This window comes from Chelonoidis abingdonii, chromosome 1, assembly GCF_003597395.2.
Source record: "Chelonoidis abingdonii isolate Lonesome George chromosome 1, CheloAbing_2.0, whole genome shotgun sequence".
Classification (NCBI taxonomy): domain Eukaryota; kingdom Metazoa; phylum Chordata; order Testudines; family Testudinidae; genus Chelonoidis; species Chelonoidis abingdonii.
This window is the reverse complement of record NC_133769.1, coordinates 33,698,928-33,716,699: the sequence shown is the minus strand read 5'-3', so window position 1 is coordinate 33,716,699 and position 17,772 is coordinate 33,698,928. Positions and strand designations below refer to the sequence as shown.

The 17,772-nt window shown below is 45.1% G+C and overlaps 1 protein-coding gene across 5 annotated transcripts in view; it reads right to left on the bottom strand.

Annotated features, from left to right (window-relative positions):
* Nucleotides 1-17,772, bottom strand: part of TBC1D22A (TBC1 domain family member 22A) — a 707,108-nt gene that overhangs the window by 509,892 nt on the left and 179,444 nt on the right. For all 5 annotated transcript variants that reach the window (XR_012655728.1, XM_032768194.2, XM_032768195.2 and 2 more), the window contains exon 10: nucleotides 6,094-6,169. Coding sequence is in view for 4 of the 5 variants with exons in the window: in XM_032768194.2 (XP_032624085.1) it covers nucleotides 6,094-6,169 (76 nt within the window). In the remaining variant the exon portion in view is untranslated. The remainder of the gene's footprint in view (nucleotides 1-6,093; nucleotides 6,170-17,772) is intronic.

The following is a 17,772-nucleotide window of genomic DNA, read 5'->3' as shown; positions in this document are numbered from 1 at the left end:
GTCCCTCGGATGAGCCAGTTGTCAAGGTAAGGGAAGACATGTATTCGACGACAGCGTAAGGCAGCAGCGACAACTTCCATACACTTTGTGAACACCCGAGGTGCCGAAGAGAGGCCAAAGAGCAGGACAGTAAACTGGTAGTGTCGATGGTTTACCACAAAGCAAAGATACCTCCTGTGAGGGGGATAAATTGCTATGTGGAAATATGCATCCTGCATGTCGAGAGCGGCATACCAATCTCTGGGATCCAGGGAAGGAATAATGGTTCCCAGGGATACCATGCGGAACTTGAACTTTTTGATGAATTTGTTCAGTCCTCGCAGGTCTAGGATAGGCCGAAGGCCCCCTTTCGCCTTGGGAATAAGGAAATATCGAGAATAAAACCCCTTGCCCCTTAACTCTTCCGGTACCTCCTCTATAGCTCCGATTGAGAGGAGCTTGTGGACCTCCTGGGTGAGGAGCTGCTCGTGAGAGGGGTCCCTGAAAAGGGATAGGGATGGGGGTTGGAAGGGAAGGGGTGAAACAAACTGAAGGCGGTATCCAAGCTCCACCGTGCGTAGGACCCAACAATCCAACGTCAACTGGGACCATGCCGGAAGGAACTGGGAAAGGAGGTTGTAGAACTGAAAGGGATCCAGGGAAGCAATTGGTACACCGCTCTCAGGTGCACCCAAAAGTTTGGTTTGGATCCCGGCGTTGGTTTGGTGGGACTGGAATTGTTGCCCCCTTGAGGTCCAGACTGGCGTCTGCAATTATTACGACCTCTCCTTCTGGCAAAGTCTTGCCGTGGCCGAGGTGGGGGGTAAGGGCGCTGCGGTTGGGAGCGGAAGGACCATCTTTGCGTCTGAGGCGTATGCATTCCCAACAAACGCATAATTACTCTGTTGTCCTTCAGACTCTGCAGTCTGGGGTTTGTCTTTTGTGAAAACAAGCCTTGACCATCGAACGACAGGTCTTGTACCGTATGTTGCAACTCAGGTGGCAGGCCGGACACTTGCAACCATGATATATGGCGCATGGCTATGACCAAAGCAACCGTTCTGGCTGCCAAATCAGCGGCATCTAATGAGGCTTGTAAGGAGGTCCTCACAACCCTCTTCCCCTCCTCCAGGAGTGCTGCAAATTCCTGGGGGGAATCTTGTGGAACCAAATCGACAAACTTCCTGACAGCCTCCCAGGTATTGTAACTGTCTTGGCCGAGGAGGGCCTGTTGGTTCGCTATGTGGAGTTGGAGACCTCCCGCAGAATAGATTTTTCGGCCCAACAAGTCCATGCGCCGGGCTTCTCTAGATTTAGGCGCGGAGGCTTGTTGGCCGTGGTGCTCCCGTTCGTTGACAGACTGTACCACCAAGGAACAGGGAGCGGGTTGCACATAGAGGTACTCATACCCCTTGGAAGGCACCATGTTCTTCCGTTCGACCCCCTTGGGTATGGGTGGGATGGAAGCCGGGGATTGCCAGATAGCGTCCGCTCTAGCCTGGATCGAACGGATGAATGGGAGAGCCACTCGGGTGGGTGTCTCTGCGGACAAGATGCTAATCACCGGGTCCTCCACCCCTGGGACCTCCTCTACCGGCAGGTTGATATTTTGGGCGACACGCCGCAGAAGGTCCTGGTGTGACCAGAGGTCAATCGGAGGTGGTCCCGATTAGGACGTCCCAGCTACTGCCTCATCCGGGGAGGATGAAGATGACAGCCCCGGGATGAGTGGATCTTGCACTGATGCCTGGTCCGGGGGAAACTCTGGCTCCGGAAGGTCATGCAGTTCCGGTGCATGAGCACTGGTTTCCTCTGTGTCAGCTGGGGGAGGCCGGCTGATGGTGGCCTCGGGCACACGATGTTCTGAGTGACCGGAGCGCGATGAGCCAGTTGGTTCACCCTGGGCATGATGGTACGCCCAAGGTGTCCAAAAGGACCACTGATGAGGTCCATGGTCCAGGCCATGGGCGTGCATCTCCGAGTCCCCATAGGAGGCGCTGTGCGCACGGGAGGAGACGGATGGGTGATGCGAGGGCCACGGAGGCGCTGAAGTCGTGTGGACCAGGTCTCTGTGTCCATTGGACTCGTGTCTACGGGGTAGCGGTGAACTGTACCGAGAGTCGTAGCGGTGCCAGGAGCGGGACCGGGACCTTCGACCACCACGGTGCCGGGAGGTCGACCGGTGCCTCGCATTGCCATGCCGAGACCGGCTGCGAGAGGTACGGCGGTGCCGGGACCTGGACCGGTACCGAGAGTACTGCGATGGACACCGGGATCTCGAGCGGTGCCGCAAGTACAACTGGTACCGGAATGGCGAGCGGTACCCGGACTGCGAGCGGCACCGAGAGCGGGAGCGATGTCTGGAACGAGAGCGTCTGCGGGACCTGGATCGGGACCGGCGGCGTTGCACAGCGTCTGGCGAAGACGGCCTCATCATGGCAGGCTTGCTCAGTGACTGAACAACCTGCACCGGCGGAGCCGGGGGTTGGGGCAACTCATGCTCCGTCAGAGCAATTAGTTCCTGAGCCGTGGAGAAAGTCTCCGGCGTCGAGGGCACGACGAGCTCGACCACAGCGCACGCTGGGGAGCTGGTAGGCACGGGATTCGACGGCTCCTAAGAGACCGGAATCGACGGTGCGGAGGTAAGCGGTGCCGCAGCAGTCGACGGCGCCGGGTGGTCCGCCTTAGATGTACGCTCCGACTGCGGCGCAGATGCTGGTGCCGCAGGAGCCTTGTGACTCTTGGACCTCGGGGAGAGGGATCGGTGCCTGCCTGAGGGTTGAGCCGGTGAAGGCTGATGCTGAGGAGTCTTCACTGGAACCATGCATTCTGGTGCGGAGGGAGCACTCGTCCCCAGTGCCGGAGTCGGTGCCGAAGATGGAGGAGTTAGAGCTGCCTCCATCAAGAGTTGCTTGAGGCGAATGTCCCGCTCTTTCTTCGTCTGGGGCTTGAACGCCTTGCAGATTCGGCACTTGTCCGCAAGGTGGGATTCTCTCAGACACTTTAAACGGGAGTCATGCAGATCTCCTGTGGGCATCGGCCGATGACAGCTCGCGCAAGATTTGAAGCCCAGAGAACCGGGCATGGGCCCCGGTATTGGGGGAGGAGAAGGGGCGAGCCCCCGATCCTCTTTAACTATATACACCACTACTATACACTACTGACAATACAAAAAAGTTAACGAGAACTATGGAAAACTAACTATGTACACATTAACTATATATAAACGAGCGAAGAGCTAGGGAGGTGGAGATCAGCTAAGCCGCGCTCCACTGTTCCAACAACCGACACAGGTGGTAAGAAGGAACTGAGGAGCAGATGGGCCAGCAGGGGTATATATCGGGCGCCATGGTGGCACCGCGCCAGGGGGCGCCCTGCCGGCCCACCGAGTGTTGCTAGGGTAAAAATCTCCAACGAACGTGCACGCAGCGCGCGCACACCTAACTGGAATGGATATGAGCAAGCACTCGAAGAACTGAAGGAACTGCACCAGAGGGCTACCAGATCTTGCAGGAGCTCATCTGGCTGGGTTGAAACAATTGGAGTAAGAACTTATCAGGTAAAGATGACATCATCATTAATGTGATAGGGTGGACATCTGTCTCTGGCAGATCTTCTTCCTCTAAATCCTGGTTCTGATACTAAAAAGTATGGTGGACAAGTTGCCTTTCATGAGGTGGTCTAAGAGGTGATGAAAACCTGTCTTTAGAGTCAGGAGCAGCCAATGAAGTCTTTCTGTTGAGTTGCATCCCACAAGGGGCCTGGAACAGCCACAATTACATCAGATAAGAACATAGGAGGTCCTGGAGGATGCCAAGAAGGAGCTCACAGCTAGGTTCTCAGTATCTCATCCTGTGTCATCTAACTCCCTGTCAGAGCAGCTTGGCTTATAGTGAGGAGAGTGCAGTAAGTGCGAAATCTCTCTCCATTTTGCTTAGATGCGGAAGAGAAATTCCTCTTCCATACATGGAGCCACTCTCTTGGGAGTTCTACAAGGTTCTAGCATATTCTGTGTAGGAACTGAGGTAGCCAACCCAAATGTCACTGGGGCTTTTTTTAGTGGCAAGAGCAACCTTGTGAGGACTGTTACTTTCAAGTTACTCAATACTGTGAATTTCATCAGAGAAAGTCAGTTTCACAGGCATACCCTGCACATTAATGGGCAGCATGGTATATGCTGTAGATGACAGGACAAAGCACTCTTTTGTTAGTGCCAGGAGCTTCAGTTCAAGGCAGGGAGCTTGGATGACTAGGCCAAGTGTTTCAGTGCAAGTACTTTGATACTAGTTGAGGCATTCACCAGATCATGAAATGGCACCCAGGTCATCTGATAACCCAATCTCTGCATTTACCTGCCTCCTCGCCAGCACAAAGTAGACTGGGGAGATCTGTCTCTCCAATCACCCTGTGACCCGTGCTGTTTTCTCTCTGTCTCCTTGGAACACAGTCAAGGTGGGTAGGGAGACTCTTGCCAATTCCACAGTGAATGGATGGGACTTTGAGTAGGACTGAAGTCTGGAGCTGGGCATGGACCCAAGGATTTAAATCTGGGAGATTTTGACTCTGCCAGGTCCAGGGGAGCTGTGGATAGAGCAACCTCCTATCTAAAAGATTTCTTCCTTTTTATTGTATGCCAACAAGCTTAAAAACTATATTAATCTAACTATACTAAAAATCACATCTACAACACTAGATAAAAAAAGCAAATTGCATAGTGCAAAGATATAGGCCCTGCCGAAGAAGTACCATGGGCAGTAAGAAATAACTGAAAGGCAGCTGAGCCAATCCCCAACCTTTATGCCACTGGCTACGGAGGACTGTAGGGTATGCAGGATGCAGGCATGGCTCCAATGGACATTCAAAAGATTCCGATTTCACAAGTGTGAAGCACACGTGCATGAGAAGTGGAATACATATGGACAATCACTTGAAGAAGAGACTGAAATTCCCACCTAAATCCACTAACATTTTAATAAATTAACTTGGTGTATTACCCAAAGTTCATTACATACATATATCTAATAGCCTATACATTTTCACAGTCTCCTAAACAACTTATCTTTTAAGACTGGTTTTCATTCCCTCATTTTGTCAATATTAGAAGTATTTTAACATCCACCTTTACTAATTTTATCATTAACCTTTATTTGTTATGACACTAATAAGGTACACAGAGACAAATCCAGAATGTAAATACGTGCAAACAAGTTTAACAAGTTTAACACTGGTGCAGGAAAAGCTTACAATATGTATAATGAAAAAAGAATTCATCTTTTCAAGAAGATTATTCAGTATTAAGCTATTTAAGAAATAACATTTCTTTTTCTCTCTCATCATTGACAGGGTAGTGTCACAAATATATGTTTAGTTCTGCTTGGCATCACTTTATTAATTCTCTGTTAATTAATTTAACAAACTACCAGGAGAATGTGTTTAGAATGGCCAAGGCATTATCTCTTGAATTCCATTTAATTAAACTCTGCTATACCAATACGACAGTCAGCATTTCATGAAGGGAATTATTTTAAGGATGAAGGTAGAAAATATTTCCAAGTTCCCTGCTAAAACATGAAAGCATAATCTAAAATTATCCCTGCAACATACTGTAATTTATCTATAATATTAAAGATGTTATTTCCAGAGTTAGTAATTAATTGGATTCCACAGAGAAATTATTCAGGCATTCTTGATAGCAAAACGATGCACAAAGGAACAAAACATAGCGCCGAAGGACAACCATAAACAACCACTGTGACTCTGCTGAATTACAACAATCATTGAGCTTAATGTGAAATAAATGCTGGCTGCCTTTTGTATGTGGCCATTACTCTGCTGCAAAGAGATTGCCACTGAATTTTGATTATATTGCCTTAATAAAAAGTAATGAAAGTGGCTCATGCTCTAGTGGCTTTCCTTTAAATGATACACAACAGTGATCTTGCAAAGGCCACTATGCCACAAGTTGATTGAGTATGACACTTCGCCTGAGAAAGGCTGTGTTACACTCTCATGGTAGATAACTGCACTGATATTGGCTAGACTACTCACAAAGCTTTTAACTGAAGACTTTCAATGAAGCACCATTTAGAGTCTAGGTTAGCTTTTAAGACTTACCATCGATCCGGCTAACAAGTTCTTCTAGCATTTTCACTTTCTTTTGAATCCCTGGCTGTGCAAAGGTGTAGTTATCCTAAGGAGGAAAATATCATAAATAATACATCATAGCAAAAATTATGAAGACTTTTCATTTGCTTATTTAAATCCACATATTTTTGTTTGATATAAAATATAAAATTTTCAGATAAGGATAATGGCAGTTTAAAAAAATGAAAGTTCTGTTTCTATATATTTATTATTAATAATCAGTAATTAACCACATTTTATAGACGTAGTGGTGTTCTCCATGTCCAGTGGCATACCTTTCATTTTTGACTGCCACACTAGTACTTCACTCGCTAATCCAGCCCCACTGGAATTTATGTCAATATTCTAAACCTCTGAGCAGATGACAAAAATCTGCCTTCTAAAGACTTCTATTATCTCGCCAAAACATTAAATTTTACCCCACAATTAGACTGGTCCGAGGTGCAGGAACTGCAAGAATTCAGCCCTAAACCAGTGACAGGATTAGAGTTTGATCTTCAAAAGCTTAGATGAATATCCTCAGCTGGCAGAAATAATCATAACCCCACTTCAGTGGAATTACAACAAACTACACTAGTTGAAGATTTACCCCCATGAGCGCAAAATGACAGGCAAGCCCACCAACAGGAGGGGAAGGGAAGGGAGCAAAGGGGGCAATTGCCCAGGGACCTGGGAGATTTAAAAGGGCCCAGGAGGTCCCAGCTGCTACCACCACTGGGGTGGTGGCAGTAGCAGTGGTGGCGATGAGGAGCCTCGGGCCCTTTTAAATCGCCCTGGTGGGCTGTGGGGCTCCTAGGCACATGAGGTGGTACTGGCGGAAGCAACGGCAGCTAGGTGGGCACGTGGAAGCCCTGGTCATGCTGGAAGAACGTGCCCAGCAGCGCACCCAGCAGCTCACTGGGCATCAGACAGCGCAGGCGCAGCACTGCCCAAATGTCAAGCAAACTGTTCTAGGCGGCACACTAACTGTTCTACCCTTGGAAGAGCTGTCCCTAGGATACAGCTAATCAGGGCAACTGCTCTGAGCCCTGGGCTTTGGGGGCTGGCAAGATTGGCCAGTGCAGTCAGCCCCGGAAGTAACGGATTCGTCATTTCCACCTCAGACCCCACATCCCCATAGGGACAGCCCTTGCTATCAGCAGGCCTGGAATTGCTATCAGCAGCCCTGGTCACAGGTAAAATTGTGAACCCAAATGCAAAATGCAAATTTCACAATAGTGCAGATACAGATATTCAATCTATGTGCAAATGCCTGACCTGAAAGTACAACAATGGCAAATGGTCATGCAAATTATTGTAGTTGTATAGATGTGAGTTCTGATGTACTGAGAGCAAACAGCTTGAAAGTCTATGTAGAGGGAATACCACACTTTGCCTATACCACAGAAGAAGAGATGAAACTCTCCCTTCCACACCCATGCTTGTCAATATTTTGTAGAGCAATGCTATTTATGGGGGGAGGGATAGCTCAGTGGTTTGAGCATTGGCCTGCTAAACCCAGGGTTGTGAGTTCAATCCTTGAGGGGGCGATTTAGGAATTTGGGGATTGGTCTTGCTTTGAGCAGGGGGTTGGACTAGATGATTTCTTGAGGTCCCTTCAAACCCTAACCATCTACGATTCTATTTGAACACATTGACAAACACCTAAATATTTAGTAGCATTCTTCATCTTGCAGCCACTGCACAGCAAGACTCATGATACTATGGCATGATTTTAAACTTTGAGAGAGAGAATAAAAGAAACCCCAGTACCAACACATTTTCTTTTTTAAAGAATGCAAAGATTTTAAAAATTGTTTCCCTATAAAAAGTGGCATACACAAAATATTTAACGAGGTGATATGGTGTAAAAGATAGTTTGGAATAACTCACTTGCAACATGCCACTGGTGAGCTGTGTAGCCATCCCAAAATCATGCTAATAAAACCACCCTTGCTATTGGAATACTAATCTTTCCATTCCTATGTTGATTTCAGCTGGGTAATCTTCAATTTGCATTAATACAGTGTTGAACACTTAACAGTATTTATTTTTTTAAAAAATACTATTTTGACACATACACATTAATTTTTTCATTTACATTTATGGGGTTTATAAAAATTTAGAAAGTGTAATTTAGGTTTTTAAAATCTATAATGTCCTAAAACTGAACAAAAATATTAAAATATTGTATTTAACAATCCTTATACAAGTTACAGTAGAACACATCAAAATACGGAAACAAAGTGTACTAACTGGGAGCTAATAGTCAACTGAAGAACCCAATATGCAGTAAGTAAATGCATTTTTTTTCTAGTAATCTGGGTTTCATTTTGAGCAGACTCACTAAGGGCCTGATCCAAATTCCATGGAAATATATGAGATTCTTTCTACCAATCTCTATGAGATTTGGATTAAGCCCAAGGACACTATATGAATCCGTTTTGTGAATCTTTCCCACTTTCGGAGGTAGGTGGTACGGGTGGATTGCGTTCTGCTGTGTAGAAGTACCCTCTGTACTTGGTCGGAACAGTCTAGTTCTCGTTGGGAGAACCATGCAGGTACCAAGCTTTGAGGTGAAGCATGGAGACATTGGGGTGAAGAAGCCGGCCGTGCTGCTGTGATAAAAGGTTCGGGATGAGAGGCAGGGAGATCGGTGGTTGACTTGACATTCTGGTGAGGAATGGGAACCACGGTTGTCTAGGCCATGAAGGTGCGATCAAGATTATCCTGGCACGAGCCGTTCGTATCTTCGTAAGGACCCTGTTGAGCAATGGTATTGGAGGAAAAGGGCCGGTGCCAGGAGATCATGAACGCGTCCCCTAGGGAGTGTTTCCCCAGTCCAGCCCTGGAGCAGAAATTGAGGCATTTTCTGTTTTTCAGGGTTGCGAAGAGATCTATGGTTGGGTGACCCCAAGTGCGAAATATGTCGAGTGATTCTGTCGTCTATCTCCCATTCGTGCTCCGAAGGAAAACGTCTGCTTAGCTCATCGGCAGTGGTGTTCAGCACACCTGGGATGTACGCAGCTGATATCTGGATGTGGTTCGCAAAGCACCAATTCCAGAGTTTCATGGCCTCTGAACAAAGAGTGTGGGAACGAGCCCCCCCTTGTCTGTTGACGTAGAACATGCAGGCGATGTTGTCTGTCATTATGTGTACATGCTGATTCTTGATTAGTGGGAGGAAGCAACGGCAAGCATTCCAGACAGCTCGAAGTTCTAGAACGTTTATGTGTAATGAGGTCTCAGAGTGAGATCATAGCCTGTGTACTGTGTGGTGAGAGATATGGGTCCCCCAGCCAGTGAGGGATGCATCGGTCGTCATCATCACAGTTGGTGGAGTCTGGAGGAAGGGGACTCCAGAACAGAGGTTGTCGGGGATTGTCCACCATATGAAAGAGTCCTTGACCCAGTAAGGTATGGTTAATTGTTTGTTTACTGAATGCACGTTCGGTTTGTAAACCGTGGCCAGCCAAACTTGGAAGCATCTCATGTGGAGACGTGCATTCTGGACCACGAAAGTGCACGAGGCCATGTGCCGCAGTAGCTGGAGGCAGTCTCGGGCGGCAACCCGAGGGCTGCTGTGAAGCCTTGTAGCCAGCAGTTTTATGGTATCGAATCAGTCGGGTAGAAGGGATGCCCGTCCGGTTCTGGAGTCGAGGCTCGCTCCTATAAAGTCCAGGCGTTGGGTAGGACTTAATGTGGATTTGTTTTCGTTTATTTGCAGGCCCAGGGATTGAAAGCACTCGATGGTGATTTTTGTGAAGCGGAAGGCCTCGGCGTATGTGGAGGCCTTGAGGAGGCAATCGTCCAGGTAAGGAAATATTATAACTCCTTGTTTCCTGAGGTAGGCCGTGACTACCGCTAGAAGTTTGGAGAAAACTCGGGGGGCAGTGGAAAGGCTAAATGGTAGAACTCTATATTGGTAAGGCATTGAGCCAAGGGTAAAACGGAGAAAACGTCTGTGGGCTGGGTGGATAGTGAAGTGAAAATATGTGTCTTGGAGGTCGAGGGCTGAAAACCAATCGCCTTGCTCCAGCGCTGGAATTATGGTGGTGAGAGTAACCATCTTGAACTTTTATTCCTTGACGAAATTGTTGAGCCTCCTGAGGTCGAGGATTGGTCGCCATCCTCCAGTTTTCTTCTGTGTTAGGAAATAAGGGGAGTAGAACCCTTTCCCCTTGTGGCATTTGGGCACGAGTTCGATAGCACCCAGGTGAAGAAGATGATGTACTTCTTGCTGGAGGTGTGGCACGTGAAAGGTGTCCCTGAAGAGGGAAGGAGAGAGTGCGTGGGTGGGTGGGAGGTAGGGAGAGGAAGGGGATGGAATACCCCGTTGTGATGACCTCTAGAACCCACTTGTCAGTGGTAACATTCTGCCATTGGTGTAAAAATGGCTGTAGACGGTGTCCAAAGATAGTTGTGGGCAGTGCATGTGCTGGAGTTGGGGCGACGTTTACGAGACCCTCGACCAAAGGTTCAAATTTGCTTATTATTTTGAGGAAGTTGGGGCATCCCGGAAGAATTGGGGCGACGCCGCTGGTATCTGGACCTCTGGTGTTGGTGGTGGTGTTGTTGATCCTGAGATCTCAGGAAATGCTGAGTATATGAGGGGTAGCGCGGACAGTGGTAAGTTGATATCTGTACTGTCGCCTTCTATTTGTAGGGGTTTGGATACCTAAGGACCGAAGAGTTGCCCTTGAGTCCTTCATTGAGTGAAGCACCTCATTAGTGGTGGAAGCAAAGAGTTTATCACCATCAAAAGGGAGATCCTCTACGGTGCTCTGAACCTCGCGAGGAAAGAGAGAAGAGGAAAGCCAGGAACCTCGGTGCATGACCACCGCTGTAGCAGTGGATCTTGCTGCAGTATTGGCTGAATCCAGAGCTGCTTGAAGAGCCATGCGGGATATGATTTGGCCCTCGGAAACTAAAGTTGTAAACTGTTGCTTCTTGTTGTCTGGGATGTGTTCAATAAAGTCCATGAACTTATTATAGTTTCTATGGTCGTACTTTGCTAGAACTGCGGTATAATTGGCAATTCGAAATTGCAAGGTTGAAGAGGCATACACGTTACGACCGAGCAGGTCTAGGCGTTTGCCCTCTTTGTTGGTTGGAGTATGGTGGAAATACTGTTGTTTGTTTCTCTGATTGGCTGCGTCCACTACCAATGAGTTTGGCGCAGGATGTGAGAAGAGGAATTCAGAGCCCTTCAAGGGAATGAAGTATTTACGGTCCGCCTGTTTGCAGGTAGGCTGGCTTGTGGCTGGAGTCTGCCAGATGGATTTAGCAGGTTCCATAAGGGCCGGATTAATTGGTAATGCCAATCTGGACGACGAAGATGGTTGCAGGATGTCTGTTAGCTCATGTTGTTGATCAGGTACTTCCTCCAGATTGATTCTAAGATCATTGGCAATCCTTTTGAAGATCTTGGAATTTCAAAAAATCATCTGATGACGGGGAGGGGAAGGAAGTAACACCTCCTCAGGTATTGGATCAGTTGGTACGTCAGGTAATACTGGATCAGGAGCTGGAGTTAATTGATCCTGAAGATGGGAGGGTGCTGCCAAATGAGTCATATGACTTGGACGTTCGCGTCTAGCCTGAGTAGAATAGCGGACGTGCTGCCGAGGGAAAGATGGCCACGGAGCCCAAAACTGCCATGGTGATGGAAAAGGCATAGGAGGTGCCATCCAGGGATTAACACACCAGAAGGTGGGATCTTGAGGGTGGTTTGGGACAATTTTCCTGTGTCCACGGGTGACAGGACTTTGAGTGTAGAATTCAGACTGCACTGGAGCATCAGCCTGTAGTTCAGACTCCTCCTCACTGGAGGAAGGCTGCTCGGACCCGGAGTCATTTGTCAGGGAGAAGCCATCCCCAAGAAAGGGCGACTGCAGTGTAGGTGACACTATGAGGTCACTTGAGTGGGTAAACTGCAGCGCTGGGGCAGTCGGAGGCGAAGGCTGAAATAGATCCTGTGAGGGAACCCGGGCTGACACCGGAGTTCTGAGTCTTGGCTTCGTGCCAAGTAGCGGTAGTAATGCCGGTGCTGCAGGCGGTGCTGTGCTATTAATAGCAGGCTGCGGTGCCGGAGTTGTCGGCACCGCATTCATCGCGGTGCCAATAGGTGCCACAATCGAGGCAGGCAACTGAAAGCCTGTCACCTCGGCACCAGAGCCTCGCGCTGCCGCTGAAAGCACAGGCGGGTTTAGTGCGGTACCGGAGGAGCCCGGCTCGTCAAACATACTCAGGCGGGAAAACACCGGTAAGGAAACTGACGAGCTGACCGGAGAAAGTTTATCAGTGAAGCGTTGTTTAGATTGTGAGTGCTCACGTTTAGCTGTTTTCTTCAGTTTCTTTGAAGGGTTAGAGCTGTGTCTGAGAGCGGAGGCAGAGTCCGCGCCAGGGTCTGAGGCGGACTGCAGGGATTTTTGAAGCAGTATAAGTTTTAGCTTTAACTCTCTGTCCTTCCTCGCTCTAGAGCTTTAATTTAGTGCAGTGAGAACATTTTTGGGGAATATGAGTCTCCCCCAAGCATTTTATACACTTGGAGTGTCCATCAGAGAGAAGGATAGCGTCCTTACAGGAGGAGCAGCGCTTAAAGCCTGTGGAGCCAGGCATATTTGAAGCGGCTGACAGAACAAGAAAAAAAATATTTTTTTTTTAAAAAGCAGGAAGAAAGATAGGTAACACTAACTAACAACTAACTAATAGGAAAAAAACTGTCTAACCACAGGTATTTTAAGATGGGAAAAGAAATCTTAAGGAGTCTGCTGAGCTCCTGTCATAAATAGATAGCTAAGGGTTAATGTTTCTTTTACCTGTAAAGGGTTAACAAAGGGAACCAAACACCTGACCAGAGGACCAATCAGGAAACTGGATTTTTCAAAGTCAGGGAGGGAATTTTTGGACTCTGGGTCTTTTGTCTGTCTCTCAGCTATGAGAAGCTTCTTTCTTCTCTAATCTTCTGTGTCCAACTTGTAAGTACATGTAGAAAAAAAATATAGCTTTCATGTTGTTTGGTGTATTACATGTGTGTAACTTGCTGGAAGTTCAAATTGGATATCTTTTGAATCAGACTGTTTATTCATATTTCTTATAAGCAATTGCCCTGTATTTGTCTATCTTGATGCAGAGAATATTTGATGTCTTTGTTCTTCTTTTTTTATATAAGCTTTCTTTTTAAAACCCTGTTTGAGTTTTCTCTGGTTAAGGAGAAAGGAAAGACAGGGGGGAGGGGAAACACTACGCCTGTGTTTAACTCTCCTAGTGTCCCAGGGCGGGAAGAGTACGGGGAAGAGAGAGAGAATCTTTTCTGTTTCCTGTATTTGGTTTGTCTCTTTGTGGAAGAAAGGAGACATGTTTCTTGGTATTGTGATGTAAAGAGATGCATCAATACTCTCGGTTGCCAGAGAGGAAAGTTCTGGGTGAGAGAGGGAGGAGGAAGGGAAGTGGTTTATTTCCTTTTGTTGGAGGACTCAAAAGCAATCGAGTCTTGGGGGTTCCCCAGGGAAGGTTTTGGGGGGCTCAAGTGTACCAGGCACTGATTCCTGGTTGGTGGTAGCGAGATAAGATCCAAGCTGGTAAAAAGCTTGGGGGAGTTTCATACAAGCACCCAGATTTTGGACACTAAGGTCCAGATTTGGGAGAAAGGCTTATGATAGCTCCGTCTCAAGCCGGGGGCAGTAGAGAAGGAACTGAGGGTACCGGCCGCGCATGCTCACTAGTGACATACTCAGAGTGAGTGAGTGACAGGTTCTAAGCATGCGTGGCCGCTAGGAGTACTGCTGTAAAAAATCTCCGATCAAAGGCGCAGGGGCGCACCAACACCTAGAGTGGAGCACCCACAGGGACATCTCTAGAAGAAGAAGTAACATATTTAAGGACTATAGAGAAGACTGACATTCCAATCAGCGCTATAACAGTACGAATGTTAAGTATTAGTTTATATTTATTTTACTAGCAGGGCTGCATACCAGAAATGAAAGCAAAACATACACAAATAAATTTGTGGGAGGTTTCAGTGTGGGACTTTTTTTTTTTTTTTTTTAAATGAGTTACTTTCCTGAGTGTTAATTAAGTAAATTAATAATGGTGCACTGAGTCAAGTTAACTACAGGCTGGTACTAGGTAAACTACTTCTATTAACATATTTGGCACTAGCTCTGCATCCTGACCTAAACGTGTCTGTTACTCCAGTATTAGTTTCTCTAAAGCACAGATTTCAAAACATGCTGAAATGTGAATCTGTGGAATATAGCAGGTGGTCTCATCATAGTTTCCTATTTGTATGTGCTTGTTACTGACTGAAACTTTAAGTCAATTCTTTAGAGATGAAAGGCCAATCAACAGCACCACAAAGAAGAACAGATATTTTTAAACAAACTTTCTCAATTTAAAAAAATCTCTCTGGGTTGGTTTTATTGCATTTCTGCTTGCGTGAAGAAAGCTTTCAGCTTGCACTTAAGAAAAAGATGTTAGTACAACAAAGTGCCTTTCAAGTTTATCAGAGAAAGTCAATTTCTGGATGGCATCCAGTTAAATAATTAAAACAAAAACAACTTTAGTATAGATAGTTTTGAACTCAAAATCTATCCACTTCAATAAATGGAAAATGTCTAGTTTATTCCTTATGGATGCAGTCATTAAGGTAACATGGCACAATTCAGAGTCTTAAGCAAATTTAGGAATGTTTTAATATACCCAAACTACAGATGTGTAACTACAAAAAAAAAAAGCAGTTAAATCTTGTTCCAGTATTAGACATGAAGTATACAAATATATATTCTCTGGCTATACCAAAGGAGGACAGGGGATATTTGACATGGGTTTAATCAGGCCGCAACTTTATTATTAGATGTCTAGGACTACCCGGCAGATAAAAGTGTACAGCACAGGTAACCTCATATTTATTCTGTAATTACCCCCAGGATGGGGGAAGTGTTCCAGCTTCCCTTCTTTTTCCATCCAGGTCCCTCCAGCAAATCCATTGCCGGGACCACACCATCTCCTCCCCACTGTAGAAGGGTTACGGTGGGCTATAAGAATAAGAGAGTTGGCTCCCTGCAATACCAATCTTAGAAGTCCTCAACCGCCCCCCTCTCATTCCTTTAATAAACACCTTTTAAAAAGTCCTTTTCCAAGCCATTTATCTGACCACCATTTACCTTTCCTGTGGAGTACTGCACTGGACATCCTAAGTTCTTTACATATTATGCTTCTGTATCTTCCTTTTTTCAGTCTTCATGATCCCCTACTAATTACATATCAAGGTGTCGATAATGATTCAGTCACATTATTCCCTCACTCAAATTATCATTCACCCCACCCATCTCAGCACCCAGTTCAAAAAAATTGGTTATCAAAATTGTTAATTTGCTCTCCACTATCTCTCTGACCTCCGACTCACCTATTTCATTTCTCTAACTGTAAACGAACACCATGGGGCATAATTCTCTCACTGATGCTGGCTCATTTATCTGGAACTATCCTTAGTTCCCCAATACTTTCCCTCTATTCGGACAATGTTACTGAAATTACCTTCTCTCTGTCTCATAATAAAAACTTTTTTTTTTTTAAAAGGGATCTGTGATATTGTGGAGGAAGGATTCTACACAAGTGTAAAGTGCATTCTATTATCCCTAGTCCTTTAATGACCTATGTTGTAAAACTAGCAACAAAAAACAAAGATTTAGAAATTAAGTAAGCAAAAGCCAAGGGAATTCAAAAGCTGTTTCCACAGTAATATTTCACATCATTATGAAGCTGTCAGTAGTGGCTACATAGAGTTCTGTTGAGATTTGCAGTTGAAGCAAAACTACAATCCCTCTATTGCACAACTGAATTGTTGAATTCAATTTCCAAACTTGGCAGAAGGCAACTTTTCTATGTACTTTTCTGTACTGAACTATGGTTTTGTTATTTTTTTTAACTAGTGAAATCATTAATAACTTTTGTAGAAAAAACATTTTAAATTGCTCCCATCTTTCCCCAAATTCTTTCTCACACACTTCTGAACTGCCATATATGATACTTCTTAGCGTTGACAACTAGACTTATTAAATATTTCTTTGGTAATGTCACTGAGAAAGATCTTTTTAAATTAGGCCACGTCTACACTACCACTTATGTTGGCAAAACTTACGTCGCTCAGCGGTGTGAAAAAAACACACTCAGAGCAACATAGTTTTGCCAGCATAAGTGGTAGTATGCATAGCACTATGTCAGCTGGATAGCTTCCCCCACAGACATCGCTACAGCCGCTTATTGGAGGTGGTTTAATTATACTGATGGGAGAGCTCCCTCCCATTGGCACAGAGCAGCTACACATAAGATCTTACAGTAGCACAGATGCATCAGTACAGCTGTGCCACTTTAAGTTCTCTAGTGTACAAATAGCCTTAGATGTTTTAGAGCACCCATCGCCATAGTATTTCCATGACTGTGAATGGTGTCTAACCGAAAGCTGCCATTTTAATGGCAAGAGTCTCAGCCCAATGATATAGTGTACTAGAATGAAAGTAGAAGCTAATGGAATATGTAGTAAACAGACTTAGAAAGCTATTGTTATGTTCGTTTTTTTAATGACTATATAGTAGCTTGATTATTTTACCCTTACATTGCTTTAAGCATATCAAAGGCCCTAGTCCTCATGATGATTAAGTCCACGCCAAGTTTGAAGGCTTTTCCTCTTTTCAACCTCCTGAATTATCCAAGTGCAAAGGAGCAACAAATGAGAAACAACTATAGGTTGGGAACTGCACCTGGGGTATAATTACTCTAGCAAAGGAAAATAACACACTGAACCTGCACAATAAACTATTTCCTTAATTTTTTTATACTGTTTCTCAGACAGTGTTTTCAGATTTGAAAAACAACATTCCTTACTGAGGACCATATCCTTGAGATGTTTTAATTTGTAAAAACTAAATAACCAATTTAGTCTAGTTTAAAGAACCATCTGAGTAATATTTTTAGAACATCAAAATTATTATTCCATGCTCAGATAATGAAAAAAATGGTTAAATAGAGGAAGTTTTTAACCTCTGAAGATAGATGCTTAGAATTAATGTGCCTTCTGAAGCATAACTATTCTGTCACTACTGCAATGCTTTAAATACATGACGAATATATGTACCGTATTAGAGCTTTCAGTTGCTCTAACCATTAATTATCAGGTATATTTTCTATTTTGAACTGTCAGATTCTGCATGGCTTTTTGGTTAAAGAAAATGAACATTTAAAAAAAAAATGTGATAGCTGAATGCATTTTGCAGAGATGGAAAAAGTATTAAAAACAAAAAAACAAAACTGAAAGCTTTTAATGTAGTCACTGAAGGAGAAAAGCAGTCAGCTAAAACTAAAAAGTACATCTGTCAATAACTTCAATAATACTTGAAGCCAAGCATAAGAAGAACAATACAGCACTTCTCACCTTTTTGGATGCAACAAAATACCCACAAACAAATTCTCGATGAAAATGTCAGATACAATTTACAAAAATAAACTGAAAATACCAGACAAAATATTCACTTTTTACCCTTTTATAATCTTTATTGTTAATATAATGAATGCACGAAGCAAGCTCTTTGTTTTTCATATGAACAGACGTCTACCACTGCATAGTTAAGTATTCCTTTTTCCACATGTACAAAAAATAAATTGTATCCT